This window comes from Colobus angolensis, unplaced genomic scaffold, assembly GCF_000951035.1.
Source record: "Colobus angolensis palliatus isolate OR3802 unplaced genomic scaffold, Cang.pa_1.0 Scaffold52, whole genome shotgun sequence".
Classification (NCBI taxonomy): domain Eukaryota; kingdom Metazoa; phylum Chordata; class Mammalia; order Primates; family Cercopithecidae; genus Colobus; species Colobus angolensis.
Window position 1 is genome coordinate 3,932,440 of NW_012118710.1, and position 18,172 is coordinate 3,950,611.

The window sequence follows — 18,172 nt, forward strand, 5'->3', positions numbered from 1 at the left end:
GTTCAGATGGAGTTGCTTTTAAAAGGTCACAGCATATAATATATTCCTCACCAGCTGCCTTCAGAGACAGTGTTTGCCATTTTTCTTTTCACTCTCTTCTTTTTCACTCTTATTTCCACGTGTTTCCTATCAACACCACACCAGTGTATTCTAACACAACAGTATATTCTAGCACACCACTACTGTATTCTAGCACTTTACAGCTTAAATCTTTCACGTTATCATTTTATCTTATCCTTACAACCATTTTGATGAGGCAGATGGGTGCTACTCATTTTATGGATGTATCAGTTGGGAATCAGGAAGTTAAAAGTTTAAGAACTGAGTAAACGGGCCAGGCGCAGTGGCTCATGCCTGTAATCCCAGGACTTCAGGAGACCAACACGGGTGGATCACCTGAGGTCAGGAGTTTGAGACCAGCCTGGCCGACATGGTGAAACCCCATCTCTACTAATAATACAAAAATTAGCCAGGTGTGGTGGCACATGCCTGTAATCCCAGCTACTCAGGAGGACTCAGGAGGCTGAGGGAGAACTGCTTGAATCCAGTAGGCGGAGGCTGCAGTGAGTTGAGACTGCGTCACTGTACTCCAGCCTGGGTGACAAGAGTGAAGCTTGGTCTCAAAAAAAAAAAAGAACCAAGTAAACCAGCCAGGTGCAGGGGCTCATGCCTGTAATCCCAGTACTCTGGGAGGCCGAGGTGGCAGATCGCTTGAGCCCAGGAGGTTGAGACCAGCTAGGTAACACGGCAAGACCCCATTTCTACAAAAAACACAAAAATTAGCTGGGTGTGGTGGCACGCACCTCTAGTTCCAGCTACTTGGGGGGCTGTGGTGGAAGGATCACTTGAGCCCAGGAGGTGGAGGTTGCAGTTAGCCAAGATCGCACCACTGTATTCCAGCCTGGGGAACAGTGAGACTGTCTCAAATAATAATAATAACAATAATAATAAAAACCTTAGTTAACCCAATACATCTGAAATGTTATCATCTCAATATGTAGTTAATATAAAAAGTTGAGACATTTATGCTTCTTCTTTTTCTGAGTAGCTACAGTTCAAGTGTGCTCTGTTAACAGCTACCTGCAGCTAGGGCTACTCTACAGAACGCTGCAGAGACTACGTGTTCCTCAAGTGAAGAAACTATCTTATTTACATTTTATCCTCATCACCTAACACTGACCAGAATTTAACAAATTCACATGGGCTTCAAAACAAACACTGAAAGAAATCTGAGCCCCATCCGGCCCTCCACATTCAGGAACTTACAAGCACAGTGGACCCGTCTTCTTCCATCTTCTGGCACGTCTCCTTCTCTATGCCTAAGACAGAAAGTCATTTTTATAGTTATCCCAAGAAGTTGGTTCCTTTCCTCCCTAGTGAAAGGCTCTTGGAAACGCCAGTGCAGGCCGAGAATGACTATGAACACGTGAAAAGCATTTTAAGATTTTATTTAAAAGGGACGCTGGCATTTTCTTGAGCGTTGTTATAAGTCCACGGCATTCAGAAGAGGAGCACGTGGTTAGTCGCCAGAACAGGTCGTCAGCCTTCAGGCAGAAAGAACAGCAAGGCTGCCCCCTTGTGTCCATTTAAAGTTTGGAAAAATGTGTTGTACTAACTGTGGCATTATTTCAGAAAGGGGACACTGTGTAACACTGATTTTTTTATCATCAAGTCGGAGTGAATTTAAATTCCAGCCCAGAATGGTGGCCTTGATCTAATTAATGCAGCAGATAAGATAATAAGCTTTAAAAGTCATGCCAGCACAACTAAACTCATTCTCCCCTCCACACCCTTCAAATGGGCTACCTTGTCTCAGGTCTATCCTCTACTCTACTAGGGTAGAGGGGGACATTTAAAATAACCAGAAGATGGCTGGGCACGGTGGCTCATGCCTGTAATCCCAGCACTTTGGTGGGTGGATCACCTGAGGTCAGGAGACCAACCTGGCCAACATGGTGAAGCCTCGTCTCTACTAAAAATACAAAAATTAGCTTGGCGTGGTGGCGCATGCCTGTAATCCCAGCTACTTGGGAGGCTGAGGCAGGAGAATCGCTTGCACCTGGGAGGTGGAGGTTACAGTGAGTTGAGATAGCACTACCACACTCCAGCTTGGGCAACAAGAGCGAAACTCAGTCTCAAAAATAAGAAAAATAAAAAATAAAATAACCAGAAGATACACTCATTAAAGTAAACATAAAATATACAGAAAAGCATAAAAAAGTTTACAATCTAAAGTTACAATCCTCCACATGGCAATCACTAACTACTATTGTTGTCAATAGCTAATTATTTAAAACACAAATGTGACCATCACTCCCTTGTTCAAAAACCTTCAACCTCCCCCTCCCTACCTATAGGATCAAGCCCAGATTCCATGTTATGACCTTGTTTCCCACTTGGCCAGGTACTTACAGAAAACAACCAGGCCTTTTACCAACATGGCAGCTTCCTTCCCACGGCTGTGTAAAAGTCTCGTTTCCTGGAGAACATCTAGTAAGTATCCATCAGGACCCAGTTCCAAGGGGACACTCCCCAGGACACAGTCGGGATTCACCTAACAGGGCCTGTAGCCACTCCCACACCCAGGACCGCAGCCTCCACTTGCCTGTGATGTGGCTGATCAGTTACAATGTAACCACTTGTTCAAATCTGTTCCCTTTGCTGTTTGCTAACTTTGAAGACAGCACTGTAGGCACAGGGTACCAGCTCTCTACATAAATTTTTGTTGAAGGAATTTCCTCCAGTGGGGAAGAATATAATTCAATAAATGTTTACCATGTACTGTGTCAAAGGTGACTCAAAGATGACTGTCTGGTAGTCTCCAAACTCAGTAAGTTTATAATATTACCTTCCTGTAATTAACACACTGCACTAGGTACTGTGGAACAGGAAGGGGGAAAGGAAATGTGGGAGCATAAAGCATGCTGCAGAGACCTGAAGGGATGTGCAGATCTGTGTAGGAGGCGGCAAAGGAAGACACTTCAGATGGAAAAAAACCAAGGCAGGTGTTAAGAATACTCAGGATTAACCCCAAGAAACTAGGGGAATGGCAAACAAGGGCTTAGGGAAAGATGTCAGGGCAGAAGGCAGTATAGGAATAAATCAGGAAGGAACAATGCCTGGCACATTATTTTATGAGAGACTGAGGCCTGGGATGAGGAGGAGGCCAGAGGGAATAAATTGCTCCAAGTTCTTACTTTCCATCTGCTTCCCTGGCTTAATGACAGATCATGACTTTTAAAATTCTATGCATAAAAGCCCACATATAAAATTATGTTAAGAAGATCTGAGTTTTTAATAATGTTTAATGTAGTCAGGAACATAGTTCTAAACTTTTCGTAAGTAAGGTTTAAGGCCAAGGATGTAACTGGGGTCCCAAAAGAGGGGCTTAGCTCTAGAATGATCTGACAAGTCCATCAGTAAGAGGTTTCAGCCCTGATTAGTCCAGGTTCCTCATTAGCATGTTACCAAAGATTTCACAGTGCACAGGTCAATCTCAGCTTACCACATCTGTACCAGAAAAATTTACAGTAGCCTAGTATCATGAAAATAATCTCTGCATACTTTGGCATTGTGGCTAAAAGACCATGGAACCAGACTGCTTAGAATCAAATGTAGTTCTGCCATTTACTAATGACGAGGTTCAGAACACACTTCACCAAAATATGGTGCCTTCGCATTTGAGGACACAGCAGAAGCAGGGGGGTCTCTCGGCCCCTATCCTGCCCTCTTCCCTGAAGCAGGCCGTAAAGGAATCCCTCAGACCTTCCCCCAAAAATAGGTCATAAGACCTCATTACAGAGGGACCTCCTTGTACACAGAGAAAAATAATGTCCTTATCCCGAAAGACACAGACACCAAGAGGAATTGAAACAAACAGGACTTGCTAAGTTCCCCTGGTTTATTACCATAGATCATGCCCTTCTGTCCTCCAATTATACTTCTGCACAACTATCTGTAAAAGTACAGTTTTCCCTGTTCCTTTGGGTCTTCATTTCTGGAGGCTCTAATGTGATGTAAAACTTACATTAAATACATTTGTATGCTTTTCTCTTGTTGATCTTTTGTTAGAGATGTCTCAGCCATGAACCTTGTGGTGGGTGAGGAAAAAGATACCGCTTTTCTGTCCTACCCTAGCCAAGTGACTTTAATCAAGTCACTTAACTTCTTTGACTTACTTTGTCTCTCTGAAGAAGGGAGAAAAAGGTAACACCTTGCTATGAATGAGTATATGCAAAGCACTTAGAACAATGCCTGTACGTGTTAAGGCACCATACATGTTAGTTGTTATTTCTCTAAGTTAAACAATGAGTGTAACAATCACAAAAAAATCAAACGTATGACATATTTATAGGCCATTTGATATAGTTTAAATATTTGTCCCCTATATCTCATGTTGAAACCTGATCAACAGTTGGAAGTGAGGCCTAATGGGAGGTGGCTGGGTCATAGAAGCGGATCCCTCATGAATAGCTTGTTGCCCTCCTTGTGGTAATAAGTGACTTCTTACTCTGTTAGTTTCTGTGAGATGTTTGTTAAAATAGCCTGGCATCCTCCTCCCCCTCTCTTCCTCCCACCCTCTCGCCATGTGACACACTTGCTTCCCCTTGCCTTCCACCATGATTGGAAGCTTCCTGAGTCCCCCTCACCAGAAACAGGCACTGGTGCCATGCTTATTCTACAGCCTGCAGAATCACGAACCAAATAAACCTCTTTTCCTTATAAATTAGCCATTCTCAGGTATTCCTTTACAGCAACGCAAATGAACTAACACACCACTATACTTTAAGATATGGCCATATTCACACACAATTATAAAGAAATTCAAGGAGTCTCAAACACATCAGCATCTCCTATACAACTTGTCACAAGTATCCCTACGTTCCTAGTACTTCAAGAAGCCCTTTTTTTGTGTCCCTTTTCCGGGTAAAGAAGCAAAGCATAGGTCAGCATCCTAAATCTATCCTTCAAGTGACCCAATTCTTTAATCTCTGTAAGGCGCCTCCTGCTTTATTAGGCTTTCAGGCATTTCCATGCTTATGTACATTAGAAAGATGAAGATATGCTTCCATACCTGCTTCTGAGGATGAAAACGCATGATTTATGGTAGACACGGGAACATTGGAACATTCAAAGTACTCCAGGTCTTCCTCTGGCTCACCTTTCACCTCGGCCCCAGCTGATTTCTGACCACATGACGTGGATGCCAGTTTCTCCTCATCGGTAGCATGGCCATCCCTATTAGAAATGTCTGAAATCTGGGAGATCACTGCTCCTTCATCCTGAGAAACACAACAGAGAAGATGCTACCCTTTAGGAGGGCAAGCAATGAGGAAAAGTGACATCCCATGAATGGAACAAGGTAGACACAACTCCATACAGATATGTGAGAGGTTAACCACAGATCAGGGTACAAAGCAAGGAGGAAGTTGGAGTCTTTCAATTGTGAGATATTGTTTTATAGAACCTAGTTTCTGTAATTTGAGTCTGAGGTTTTAAAAAATGATCTTCTCTAGGTTAAGTTTATAAGCAAGCAGTTTAAGTGGTTTAAGACAATGGTTTTCAATTTTTTTGCTTGTATACCTCCTAATTTTTTAAAAAATCTATGTACCCCATTGCATTTTCAAGTGACAGCTAAAAACTTTTTGGCATAAATTTAAATAATTACAAAGAACGTAATATCTGGAATATTCTAAATACTGAATTTGCTTAATTAATGCTATCTAGTTACCTTGGTGATTTGATACCATATGTAAATTTACACTAACAAGTTCCTGAATAAGTCAGAAGTTTATGTTATTCCTTTTCCTCTCTAAATCTGTATTTCCATTTCACTTCCATCATGAAATCCAAATGAAAAACATCTGCATGGCTGAAAGTCTTTTAAAGGTCTCTATCCAATGTCTCTGTGAAACTTTTTTCTTTGACTACAGGTCTTACAATTTTTTTCTGCTGGAGAGTTATTATATTAATGCATAACTTATTTTCAAAATATTGCAAGTTTTGATAAGTATTATCAGACACAAAAGTAAGTTGTTATATCAATTACAAAATGTTTTATTGCACTAATTCTTAAAAACTTTTACAGTGCAATAAATGGGTTTTATTTTATATCCAATAAATGGGTTTGGGGTTTCTTTTTTTTTTTAAAGAAGACCAAAGATAAATTTCTCATAGTTCTGGCTGCCTACTTTAGCAAAATCTGGGAGAATCTTTTACACATTTGTAACAGATGAAAAATAACTCAGACTGCAAATTTCCCCCACCACACCCCTTTTTTACATTTTACATCATATACCAAGTTTCTGGTCCAAATCGTATAGGATAAGTTATGTTAAACTGAACTCTATTAAACAATGAATTTATTCCTGTAATAAGTATACTGACAAAGTTTTAAAAAGAACAAAAGGATCTCACTGCAATCAGATGGGCCTGGGTTTCGGTTTATTTGTTTTGCAATTAGTCTATACAGTCATGGATGGATACTATTTATTGCTAGAATGTAACAAAGGTCAATATCAATTTTATTCCTGGTTTCTATTTTTATAAATATAATCATTAAGAAACCTTATTTATACAAACAATAGATGAAACAGAAGGTAATTCTTTCTGTAACGTAAGTGCCTTTCAATTCTTTGAACCCCTTTCCAAGTTACGTGCCCCAAAAAATCTATCATCAAACACTATTTTTAGATCAGTTGACAACTCAGGTTTTCCTCTATTGTTGAAAGCAATGAATTAGAAAACCATCTGACTTAAGAAAAATACCATCCAGTTATTAGTCAATTATCTTCTTAGCACCTACACCAATATTTCAGATCTTCCCTTTGCTGCCCTGGAGACTTTCACACCCTGTGGTGATGGTGATGCATCTTTGTAGCACTTAAAGTGGGAATTTTACCAAAAAAAAAAAAAAAAAAAAAAGTCATTGTGAAAGGGTTTCCTTGTCTTCAGGGGCCTTCTCTTCAGGGACAGTAAGGATCTGCTTAAAACGGAGTACTCAGGCACCCATTGGAAAGTCCTTTTGAACCACCCACCAGGGGGATGCAAACTCCCACTAGGGGACCCCAGTCTAAGAGACGTTCTGGGGATGGACACAGACTCACTCACCTGGGAACATGCATCCAAAGCGAGAGACTGAGTTTCATGCTTCTTCACCTTACAGCCACTCCTAGAAAGAGAAGAAACACAAACAAGCCAGTTTGCAATCACACTGACAACTGTCAAGGTATGAAATGGAGCAGAGAGCAGTGTGTGCGGATAGAAGCCAAAGCGTACAGCACCACACAAATCATACATCGCCGCATGAGAGAGGCAGGGACACCTTTTATGCCTCTGAGTTTTCTCCAGAGAGACGAAGTAAGTAAAGACCTACAGTGGGGCTCATTCTCTGAAAAGACCCCCTCCGCTTGCTTCTGTGAATTGTCAAACAGTAGCACTCTAATGTCTATGGTTTTTAATTACACGCCACGAAAAGCTTTTCAGACAGTAGAGCCTTAGCAGCTGGAGACATTCAGTTCCTCGGAGCCTCACTCACTTGGCTTTGACGTTCATTAGAAAAATCATCACACTGGACCAAATTCTTTAAAAATTCTTTATTGCACTAAAACCCATAGACGTCTCATAAAACAGTTCCAGTTAAGACTTGTGTGCTCACAGAGAAGAACTGTCAATAAAAAGTATAAAAATAAAAATATGTGGGTAAACTGTTACCATTTCTATTAAGTAGTAAGATGGAAGATGAATGTCACATGCTGCACAAAGCCTGAAACTGGGGAAGCTTGAACCACCTGTTATTTGTAGATTAGCACACAACTTGTGATCACGGGACTAATTCAGATTCTCTTCTAATAAACTTAGAATTTCCAGTAAAAACACCACTGCGACCAAAAAAAGAGAAAAAATTATTTGCAACTTTTTTCTTTTGTGAGAAAAAATACAAAGACAAGCACATAAGTTACCAGAATGTGCATAATCACTAGTTCATGATCTTCTTTCCCTAATCTTCTTACTGAGTGCTACCCTCTTCCACCAAACTCAAGTTGAGCTGACTCAGTAAAATTTATTAACTGTTCCAAGCCAGTAGCTTTATCCTACCAAAAAAGCCAATGATTTCCAATATTAAATAGCAGAACAGTCCCTCAAACCACTGCTGCGATGATCTTGGGGCCAAGCCAGCTTTTGGTATAGTCAAAGCGCCACGTGACACCTGCCAAGCCAGGGAGCGCAAGCTCTAGCACCTAAGGTGTAAAGACCAAGCCCCACTCCCTTAGGTATGGACAACTGCAAGGCTAAGCTGACTCATGAAGTGACTGATGAAATGCAAAAAAAATCATCAGAAGATCAAACTCAGAATTAGAAGCAAACATGCTATGGAGAGATGGCTGGGGGAAGGGGGAGAGGAAACTGCCAACGGTCCCAGTGACAAAAGAAACAGCAGGAGTACTTACAACAGAAAACAGAGAAATTTCACTTGTTCAGTAGTCCTGATGCACCAACCAAATTAGAGACAGGAAAGAGACAGACAGATGGAGAAAAAAATCATGTAAAGATTGGAATATTCAACTCTAGTCTGGCAGATGTAAAAGCTGCACAATTCTTTCTATGAGGTGAGATACAAATTAAAAATGTATTCATGAATGTTATCACTAGTGAGTGAATAATGAACAGACCTCATCTACAAAACAGACTGGTAGAAACACTCAGAAATGCCACAAATTCAAATTTATAGATGAAAAATAAACTTCCAAGAGGTCTAGCACTCCTTTCTTCTAAAAAGAACAAGACGACAAGATTTTTTATTGCATAAGGACTTAAACCCCTATTAAGTGTATTAGATCAAGAAGTTCATTGAACAAAAACAGAATAGGGGAAAAAGGTTACTGGGTGAGGGTGGCAGGACTCAAGAGATGGTGCTTCTTGCTGCTGAATATAAAGTGTAGAATAAATGACCCTTTCTTTGGCCCAGATTTCATCTTATTTAATGCATTGGTGGCATGCAACTGAAAGATTCACAAATGACTCCTTATCAACTTCAGTAGGCAGAAGCATCCCACATTTAGGGGAGGAAGTACCTAGGCAGTGATGTGCCCAGTACATACCCTAAGTGCTGTCTAGAGAGAAGTAACCAATCTTAAAAGCCACAAAAGAGGGCACCCAATCAATAATATTTTCCAACAACCATTTAACTGCTTATATACAATCAAGGAACAGATCGAGAGCTACTAATGACATTTCACTCCCCTCAGCCATTCTGGGGCTGCTGAGGAACTGGTTCCTACATCTCTCTACTTTCTTGGTCCTGAAGTCGATCCTTCTGCTCTTTAAACCTCTGGGCATCTTCCTTTCTGCTGTAAGTCACCATGATATCCAGAGTTTTTCTTTAAGTCATAGCAATGCTGAGAAGCATTTCCCCAACCGATCTATAGTGAGAACTACAAGCACAGCGCTTCTCATACTCCTTGTACATATTTCATCCTGCATCTCATTGGTCCTTCTTTACATCTACATTTTACTCAAACTTTTTAGTAAAATGTCACAGGGCCACAAAAGGATATACAGTCAGGTGCCATGTAATGACATTTCAGTTGTGTATACGATGGTGGTCCCGTAGGGTTATAATGGAATTGAAAAACTATTGTCTAGTGATGTCCTGACGATCCTGACCCAGGGTAGGCCTAGGTAATGTGTGTGTTTGTGTCTTAGTTTTTAACAAAAATTTTAAAAAGTAAATAAAGAAATAAATAATTTTACACAAAGAAAACTTACGGAATAGGGATATAAAGAAAGAAAATATTTTTGTATAGCTGTACCATGTGTTTGTGTTTTAAGCTAAGTATTATTACAAAAGTCAAAATTTCTTAAAAAATTAAAAAGTTGATAAAGTAAACATTACAGTAAGCTAAATTTAATCTATTAATGAAGGAAAAAAAATTAAATAAATTTAGTGTAGCTGAAGTGTACCGTGTTTATAGAGGCTACAGTAGTATACAGTAATGTCCCAGGCCTTCACATTCACTCACCACTCACTGACTCACTCAGAGCAACTTCCAGTTCTGCAAGCTCCATTCATGGTAAGGGCCCTACACAGGTGTATTATTTTTTATCTTTTATACTATATTCTGACTGTACATTTTCTATGCTTAGATATGTTTAGATACACAAATACTTACCACTGTGTTACACTGCCTCTAGTAGTTTTTGTTTTTGTTTTAAGATTGGGTCTTGCTCTGCCAGCCAGGCTGGAGTACAATGGCATAATCATGGCTCACGGTAACCTCAACCTCCTGGGCTCAAGCAATCCTCCTGCCTCAACCCCCTGAGTAGCTGGGGCTACAGGTATGCATCACCACTCCCAGCTAATTAAAAAAAATTTTTTAAAGAGACAGGGGACTGGTGGGGGGTTCTATGTTGCCCAGGCTGGTCTTGAACTCCTGGCCTCAAGGGATCCTCCCACCTTGGCCTCCCAAAGTGTTGGGATTACAGGTGTGAGCCACCACACCTAGCACCTACAGTATTCAGTATGATAATGTGCTGTACAAGGTTGTAGCCTAGGAGTAATAGGCTGTACCATATAGCCTAGGTACGTAGTAGGTTACACCACCTAGATTTGAGTAAGTTCACTTGATGATGTTCACACAACAAAATCACCAAAGGATGCACTTCCCTGTGGCTTACCCTGGGGCTAAGTGATGTATGATTGTATTATCATCTACTCAAGTTTTGTGATAAAGTAATCCTGTAGCAAAGTTAAACTGAAACTTGATATGGAATATGACCTTAGGTAATTACACTGAAAACTCCAAGGACCTTGCAAAAGTCAGATAATTTCCCAGGAGAGATGGGGGATTGACTAAACCGACTACTTTACTCAGTTTTAACTGATCATGTAAAATATTCTTGATTCTTATTAAAAATTTACCTTCTGGGCAATGAGCCAGAAATTACACACAGAGACAAGAATTCTCATCAATTTTTAGTGGTAGGTTTGTTTCCCACAAAAATCACAGCTTTCTGTTTATGTAAAAAGTCTTCTTTCTACAAGACCCTTTTGGACCATTTCCCACGTTATTGACGCTACAGAGGTAAGTTATAGGATTGGAATTTCTGTTTTATCCATAAAGAATACGAAGATGGTGGCCAGCACTGCATTTGAATTGTCTATAACATTACTCCTAACAGCCCAGCCAGGATTTCTGAAAACCATGAAATCTCTACCTGCCTATCTCATGTCTTTTTTTTTTTTGAGATGGAGTCTTGCTGTCTTGCTGTCGCCCAGGCTGGAGTGCAGTGGCATGAACTCGGCTCACTGCAACCTCTGCCTCCTGGGTTCAAGCAATTCTCATGGCTCAGCCTCCCGGGTAGCTGGGACCACAGGTATGCACCACCATGCCCAGCTAATTTTTGCATTTTTAGTAGAGACAGGTTTCACCATGTTGGACAGGCTGGTCTCAAACTCCGGACCTCAAGTGATTCACCTGTGTCAACCTCCCAAAGTGCTGGGACTACAGGTGTCAGCCACCATGCCCGGCCTTTTTTTTTAAAACATAAAAAAGTCTCTAGGGCCAGGGGAAAAGAACTTAGCTGATTAAGCCGAGGATTCAGAAATAAGGCAACAATTAGAAAAGGAAACCTCCGGTATTTCCGATTCCACACAACAGGCCAAATAGTGAAGACTGCAGGATAACATTACGAGCTTTGTATCAACCTTGGTGCACCTCAAAGGTAAACTCAGTTCACTAAAGCCAAAAGTAGCCAGCTGCCAAACTCACAGAGAAGACACACAGCACGACACCCAGCGCCCACTGTCACTCACGTTATTAAACGCGACTTTGCCTTCTTGGGTGATTCTAAGATTTCATTAACATGATTACCAGTGGGAGAACAAAAGTCACTGCTTGTTAAGGTCGTAGTTGGTTTAAAGGGATCCACAGATTCGTCAAAGTTATCTGGGTCAAAGTGGTAGGAACCCTCAGAAGACAAGGATGGGGAGTTCTGCAGAATAGAGTGGCTCCCAAAGGGGTTGAAGCTGGCGTTTTCCCACTGACTAGGATATAGCTTGGAAGATGTTTGGGAGAGAGGCCCGTCACGTGCCTCTGGGTCTGTAGGCTGTTCTAAACCTGCTGACTTACTGATGCCATCTTTTTGCATCTTGGGAATCAGTTTGCTACCCGGTTTCCTGCCAAGCTTCCTTGGAAGGGCTTTCCTGGCCTCTGTGTTTCCCATATCTTCTGTGAAATCAAACTCAAGCTTGAGAGGTAAGCTCCTGGACTCCTCCCCCAGCTCAACCCCTGAGTCGTTTGTGTCACTACTGAGAGTGCCGGGAGTTTCTTTAAGGTCAGAGGGAGACTTCCGGAACCTGGCACCTCCTAGCGAAGGACTTGTGTTCTCATCCAGCTCTTCGGGACTGAAGTGGTAGAATGCTTTGGGGAGAGGTGTACCCTCCACAGCAGCATCGGTGTCTGAGAACTCTCCTCCAATTGCTTTCTTCCTCAGGGGGACAGGCTTGGGCTTTCTCAGCTTGCTTCTTCTGCTGGGCACAGGCTCTGGACAGGAGTTGCCAGCTTTCAGATCGGCTTCTGTGGAGGCCTCAAGGGTGACCCCCATGCTGCCTTCCGTCATCGCCTCGTCCTGGAGGGCGTCTGGCGGGATGGAAGGCAGAGCCTTGCCTGAGATCGCAGTTACACAGCCATGAGCTGCTTTTGTTCCAAGGGCTGCCGAGATATCCGTGGGATCCCTCGTTTCTATTGAAAATGGCCTCACAATGGAAATTTTGCTAAAATCATGTTCAGGCTCCTCTTTGAAATTCTTGACTGAGTGAGAGTCAATGGCCTGCTGTGGCACTTCATTTTCTGAAGGTTTAGAACAAGTCTTAGATGAACATTTTTCAACCACTTCTGCTACAAGCTCTTCATCAGCTTCTTGTGATTCTAAAATGAAACACAAAAACCATCTATTAAAGAATTATCTTTCTGTCATTGGTAAATATCTTTTCCTACCTGAATTCATATAAACAAATAGCAAGTTCTTCCCCCTTTGCTTTTATTAACCATCTCTAAAGTTCAGCAAGGATGGCAGCAGCACAGCCTAAAAGAGAAGAGTAGCACAACACCCTAAAATGAATTTTCCTATCCCAAGTTGTGTATGCGTATTATCCACGTGATACGAATGGCAAGTACACCAAAAGGACTATTTAGAAAAAGGATAAATAGAGCAAGAGTCTGCTGCAATGTATATTATGTGATGTTAACATTCTGTAGGGTAAAACTGGTCTGGAGGAATCTTTAGAAATCAATAGCTACAGTGCAGGGAGTCAGATTGGCGCTGAGACAGTTCCTAGGCACAGCCGGACAGCTTCAGGGTCAGAACCTTATGCAGTGAACAGATCTGAATCTTTGGATGTTAAAAACACAAGTATCTTGGGAGGCCAAGGCGGGCACATCATGAGGTCAAGAGATCGAGACTATCCTGGCTAACATGGTGAAACCCCATCTCTACTAAAAATACAAAAATTAGCTGGGTATGGTGGCACATGCCTGTAGTCCCAACAACTCGGGAGGCTGAGGCAGGAGAATCACTTGAACCCGGGAGACGGAGGATGCAGTGAGCTGAGATTGCACCACAGCATTCCAGCCTAGACTCCGTCTCAAAGAAAAAAAGAAAAAAACCCACAAGTATCCACAGAACAGAATTTAAAAAGACTGTTTCAAAAATAAATTTAAAAAATCTACTGTGACCAACTCAGAATCATCTCTCTGTAGACCTAAAAACTAAAACAACCAAATAAGAAAGCTAATTTGAAAAACCAGATATGGAAATGGCTTTAAAACAAATAGCCCTTATTTCACTAAGACACAAATTATAAAACAAAAAAGTTATTTTTTCTTTAGAACCTCTGTCTCTAAGCCAGACTAGGAATTCTCCAAATCACTTGTGAAAACTAAAAATCCTTTTTAATTGTGGTCTTACTAGGATAAGTGCTGCAAATATTAGGAAAGTGTGAATGAGGTAATTTCATTAAAGCACAAAGTGATTTCCTGACATAGATATCTGAAACAAGAGTAGCACAGAAAACTCAGTGAATTGGTTATAATATCTCATGATTTTAAAGGAAATTAAGAGATGACCCTCTAATCCTACTTCCTAATCCTAATCCAGAGGCAGAGTCAAGTACCACTGGAATATCATAGCAATAGTTTTCATTTTTGTTTTTCTTGAGACAGTGTCTCTGTTACCCAGGCTGGAGTGCAGTGGCCTGATCTTCGCTCACTGCAGCCTTGACCTCCCCAGGCTCAAGTGATCCTCCCACCACAGCCTCCCAAGTAACTGGGACCACAGGCATGAGCCACCAAGCTCGGTTAATTTTTATTTTATTTTTTTATGTAGAGATAGGACAGCCAAGTTGCCCAGGCTGCTCTCACTGGGCTCAAGCAATCTGCCTGCCTTGGTCTCCCAAAATGCTGGGGTCACAGGTACAAGCCACTGCACCAGCCTGTTTTTTCTTTTTTAAGGGGTCTCTCACTCTGTTGCCCAGGCTGGAGTGCAGTGGTGTGATCACAACTCACTGCAGCCTCAAACTCTGGGGCTCAAGCAATCCTCCCACCTCAGCTGCCTGAGTAGCTGGGATTTAGAATAGTTTTTTTAAAGCACTCACACACCTTTCTCATGAATCTTTTGTGATTATTATTGGGTAGTGGTTTATAAATTATACTTCACAAATATACTTCAGATATTCTACAAATGTCCAATTAAAATTTTTCTTATAAATATATGTTTATTATTAATACTAAGTCTCAGTGCGTCATAGCCAGAATTTGGTTTAACATATTTCAAAAGGATTTTTTTTAAAAGAGATAGTAAGTATGGCAAAACCTTGGTAACTGTTGTCCAGGGATAGGTATATGGGAGTTTTCATTGTATTATTTTCTCTGTTATACACTTGTGAAACTTTTCATAATAGAAACTTTAAAAACTCAACTGCAATACACACAAAATTTTAACAAGAACATTTTAAACCGTACTGACAATTTCACTTATGTGTACAGAGTCTATTATCTCTGTCCATGTATGCGAACAGTTATAAATGTGTTATTGTTTCTTTGTGCTGATGATGGGGAGGCAGACAACTGAAAACAAGCCATCAACACCCTAAGGCTGCAAATATCCATGTGTTTCCGTGTACAACTGGCTCAGTTAAAAGACAGGGCAGTTGTACAACACTGAGTCTTGATTATATCAAGGTTTAGATAGTTATCACTCCTTTTAAGTGTTGGTGCTTATTGTCAGCTTTTTAGATTCAACACAGATGGTATAATAAAAATATGTATTTTGCCTTTGTCCTCAGTCCCTAGCACGGAGCTCCTACAACCCCTGGAACCTCCTGACTGGTCAGAGTGTCTTTTGTGCGCTAATGAATGACTAGGTACTGGGGGTCCCTTGACAGCTGCAGGAACAGGTTGGTCACCAGAAAGACCAAGCCAAGATTAGAGGGTTGCAACTTTCAGCGCCGTCCCCACTCCTTCCAGGGAGGGGAGAAAGGCTGGAAAATGAGCTCAATCACCAAGGCCAATAATTTAATCAATCATACCTATGTGATGAAACCTCTATAAATACTCTCAAATGACAGGGACAGGGAGCTTCCAGGTTGGTGGACACGTTGACTTACTGGGAGGGTGGTGTGCCCAGAGGGCGTGGAAGCTCTGCACCCCTGCAGGTATGGGGATACCTTGCCTTATGTATCCCTTGCATTTGGCAGTTCCTGAGTTGTATCCTTCATAATAAGCCAGTAAATATAAGTATTTTCCTGAGTTCTGTGAGTCGTTCTAGCAAATTACTGAAACTGAGGAGTTCTGAGAATCCCCAAATTTATAGCCAGTTGGTCAGAAGCACTGAGACTTGCGACTGGTATCTGAAGTGGCGGCAGTCTCGTGGGACTGAGACCTGATCTTGTGGGGTCTGCACTAGATAGTGTAAGAAATGAACTGAATTCTTGGAAACCCAGTTGGTGCTGGAGAATCTGAGAACACCCAGAACAGGAAATGTGCCTTTTAACAGTGACTAAGAGACACAGCACTAAATTATCTGAGATTTTTTAAAATGATACTTCTAAATATCTCAGTTTTGTATTTTCTACCAAAAAGATTTAAACTTATGAGGAACCACTTTATGTACTATTTCTAAAATTTACCTCTATAAAATTAATAAATTGGACGAATTGTTAGATATTGTTAATAACTCAAATCTGAAACACAAATTCCCCTCTGCTCCTCTTTCAGACTTTTGGAATAGTTTAATTAAGGCATGCTCTCAGGCACTAACCTGAATTATTAAAAAACTTATCTGCAACTACTGACCTACATAAATCAAGGTTCTTTCAATCATGTAACTCAAACACTACTGAAATAAATTTGATTCTTTTTTTTTTTTTAACACGGTTTCACTATGTTGCCTAGGCTGATCCTGAACTCCTGGGCTCAAGTCATCCTCCCGCCTCAGCCTCCTGAGTAGCTGGGATTACAGGTGCATGCCACCACATCCAGCTTAGTTTTTAATTAGACTCTGATTTAGTTATTTTGTATGTTTCAATCTCACAAATCTCATTGTTTTAAAAACTAATGTTATTAATCTTTACAACTATAATATATGTCACCTTAAAGTCTATTATATACTAGAGTCCACATAATTTTTTTTTTTGAGGAAAAGGTTCTACTGCCTTAAGATTTTGAAAACTATGGTTAAAGTGGAAAGTGCATCTCTAAAAATGGTGATATGGAAGTAAGTGGGGATGAATAAGCCTTCTAGGAACTTAATACACGTGTCCTTTTAAGGAGAACTTCAGCATCTCTCAGTTGTACTACAGATGACCTCACTGTAAGTAACAGATCTTGAAAATCCTATACAAGAGGTTGTATTTTAACGTCTTCATCCTGGTGCGCCCAGCAGGAGTAGATGGCGTGGCATGGTGGGAGAGCCACCCTTTCCATATGCTGACAACCAAGAAATGGTCCTGAGCCACTGTTTCTCCATCTAGAAAACTATTTTATACTACATTTTACAATAAATCAAACTGATATACTGGAAGAACTTGTTACCTAACTAAATCATGATGGATTTGGTAAAAATAAAAATTCTACTTCTAAAATATTGGTATTATACATGTATTTTCTTGTGTACAATTTATAAAGTGATATTTACCCATAAACTAATTAGCCTATATTAAATGTTAGGACAAGAACTACCTCCTTTCATTTGCTTTGGATTTGTTTTCCAATGGATTTTCTTATTTGGTTATTTCAGTACTTTGGTCTATAAAGAGGTGATTCTGGGCCAGCTATGGTAGGTTTTCCATTTATTTTTGAAACAGTCTGATTATTTAAACCCTGTTCTGTGGAATAGGGAATACAGTTATGTGTTGGTTAACAACGGATTCTGAGAAATCTGTCATTAGGTGATTTCGTCATTGTGCAGGTCACTGTGTGATCGTTATAGAGTGCATTTGACACAAACCTAGATGGTATATTTACTACATACCTATTGTATAGTCTATTGCTCCTAGGCTACAAACCTGAACAGCATGTTACCGTACTGAAATACTGTAGGCAATGGTAACACAATGCTAAGTATTTGTGTATCTAAACACAGAAAAGGTACAGTAAAAATATGGTATTATAATCTTATGTGATCACATCATATATGCAGTCAGTCACTGATCAAAACATCATTATGTGGTGAATGACTGTATTTGTATTTTTAACTTCCAAACATTCAAATCTGCTCACTGCATAAAATTCTAACCCTGAAACTGTCAGGCTGTGCCTGGAAACTCAGTACCCATCTGCATCCCTCACATTTAAGCTGTTGATGTCCAATGGCTCCTCTGGACCTACAGAATGTTAATACCACATCAGATACACTGCAGTAGAACCTTGCTCTACTTAGTCTTTTCCTAAATAAATTCTATTTGCATTATCCAAGTGATACAAGAAATCAACAGATTCTCTGTCAAGAATCTGAATTAAGACAGTAAGTGGATCTGTAGGAGGCTGAGGTCAGGATAAAATAGAGACAGAAGATCATCCTGTACCAGTTGGCAAGTGATAGAGAACAGAGGTACCTGAGGACTTTTCAATGCCCACAAAGGCCTACCTACACTGCCCCAGCTTAATTTCCATGA

General features: G+C 40.6%; 1 protein-coding gene across 6 annotated transcripts in view; it reads right to left on the reverse strand.

Annotated features, from left to right (window-relative positions):
* TACC1 (transforming, acidic coiled-coil containing protein 1) overlaps window positions 1-18,172 on the reverse strand; it is a 144,735-nt gene that overhangs the window by 20,003 nt on the left and 106,560 nt on the right. For 2 of the 6 annotated variants that reach the window (XM_011960683.1, XM_011960680.1), the window contains exons 3-6: window positions 11,816-12,929; window positions 7,111-7,171; window positions 5,075-5,282; window positions 1,267-1,319 (exon numbers count right to left, since the gene is read on the reverse strand). In XM_011960683.1, coding sequence (XP_011816073.1) covers window positions 1,267-1,319; window positions 5,075-5,282; window positions 7,111-7,171; window positions 11,816-12,621 — 1,128 coding nt within the window. In that variant the 5' untranslated portion in view covers window positions 12,622-12,929. Of the gene's footprint in view, window positions 1-1,266; window positions 1,320-5,074; window positions 5,283-7,110; window positions 7,172-8,450; window positions 8,487-11,815; window positions 12,930-18,172 lie in introns of all 6 variants that reach the window. The other 4 variants (XM_011960682.1, XM_011960681.1, XM_011960679.1 and 1 more) reach the window with 3 other exon arrangements.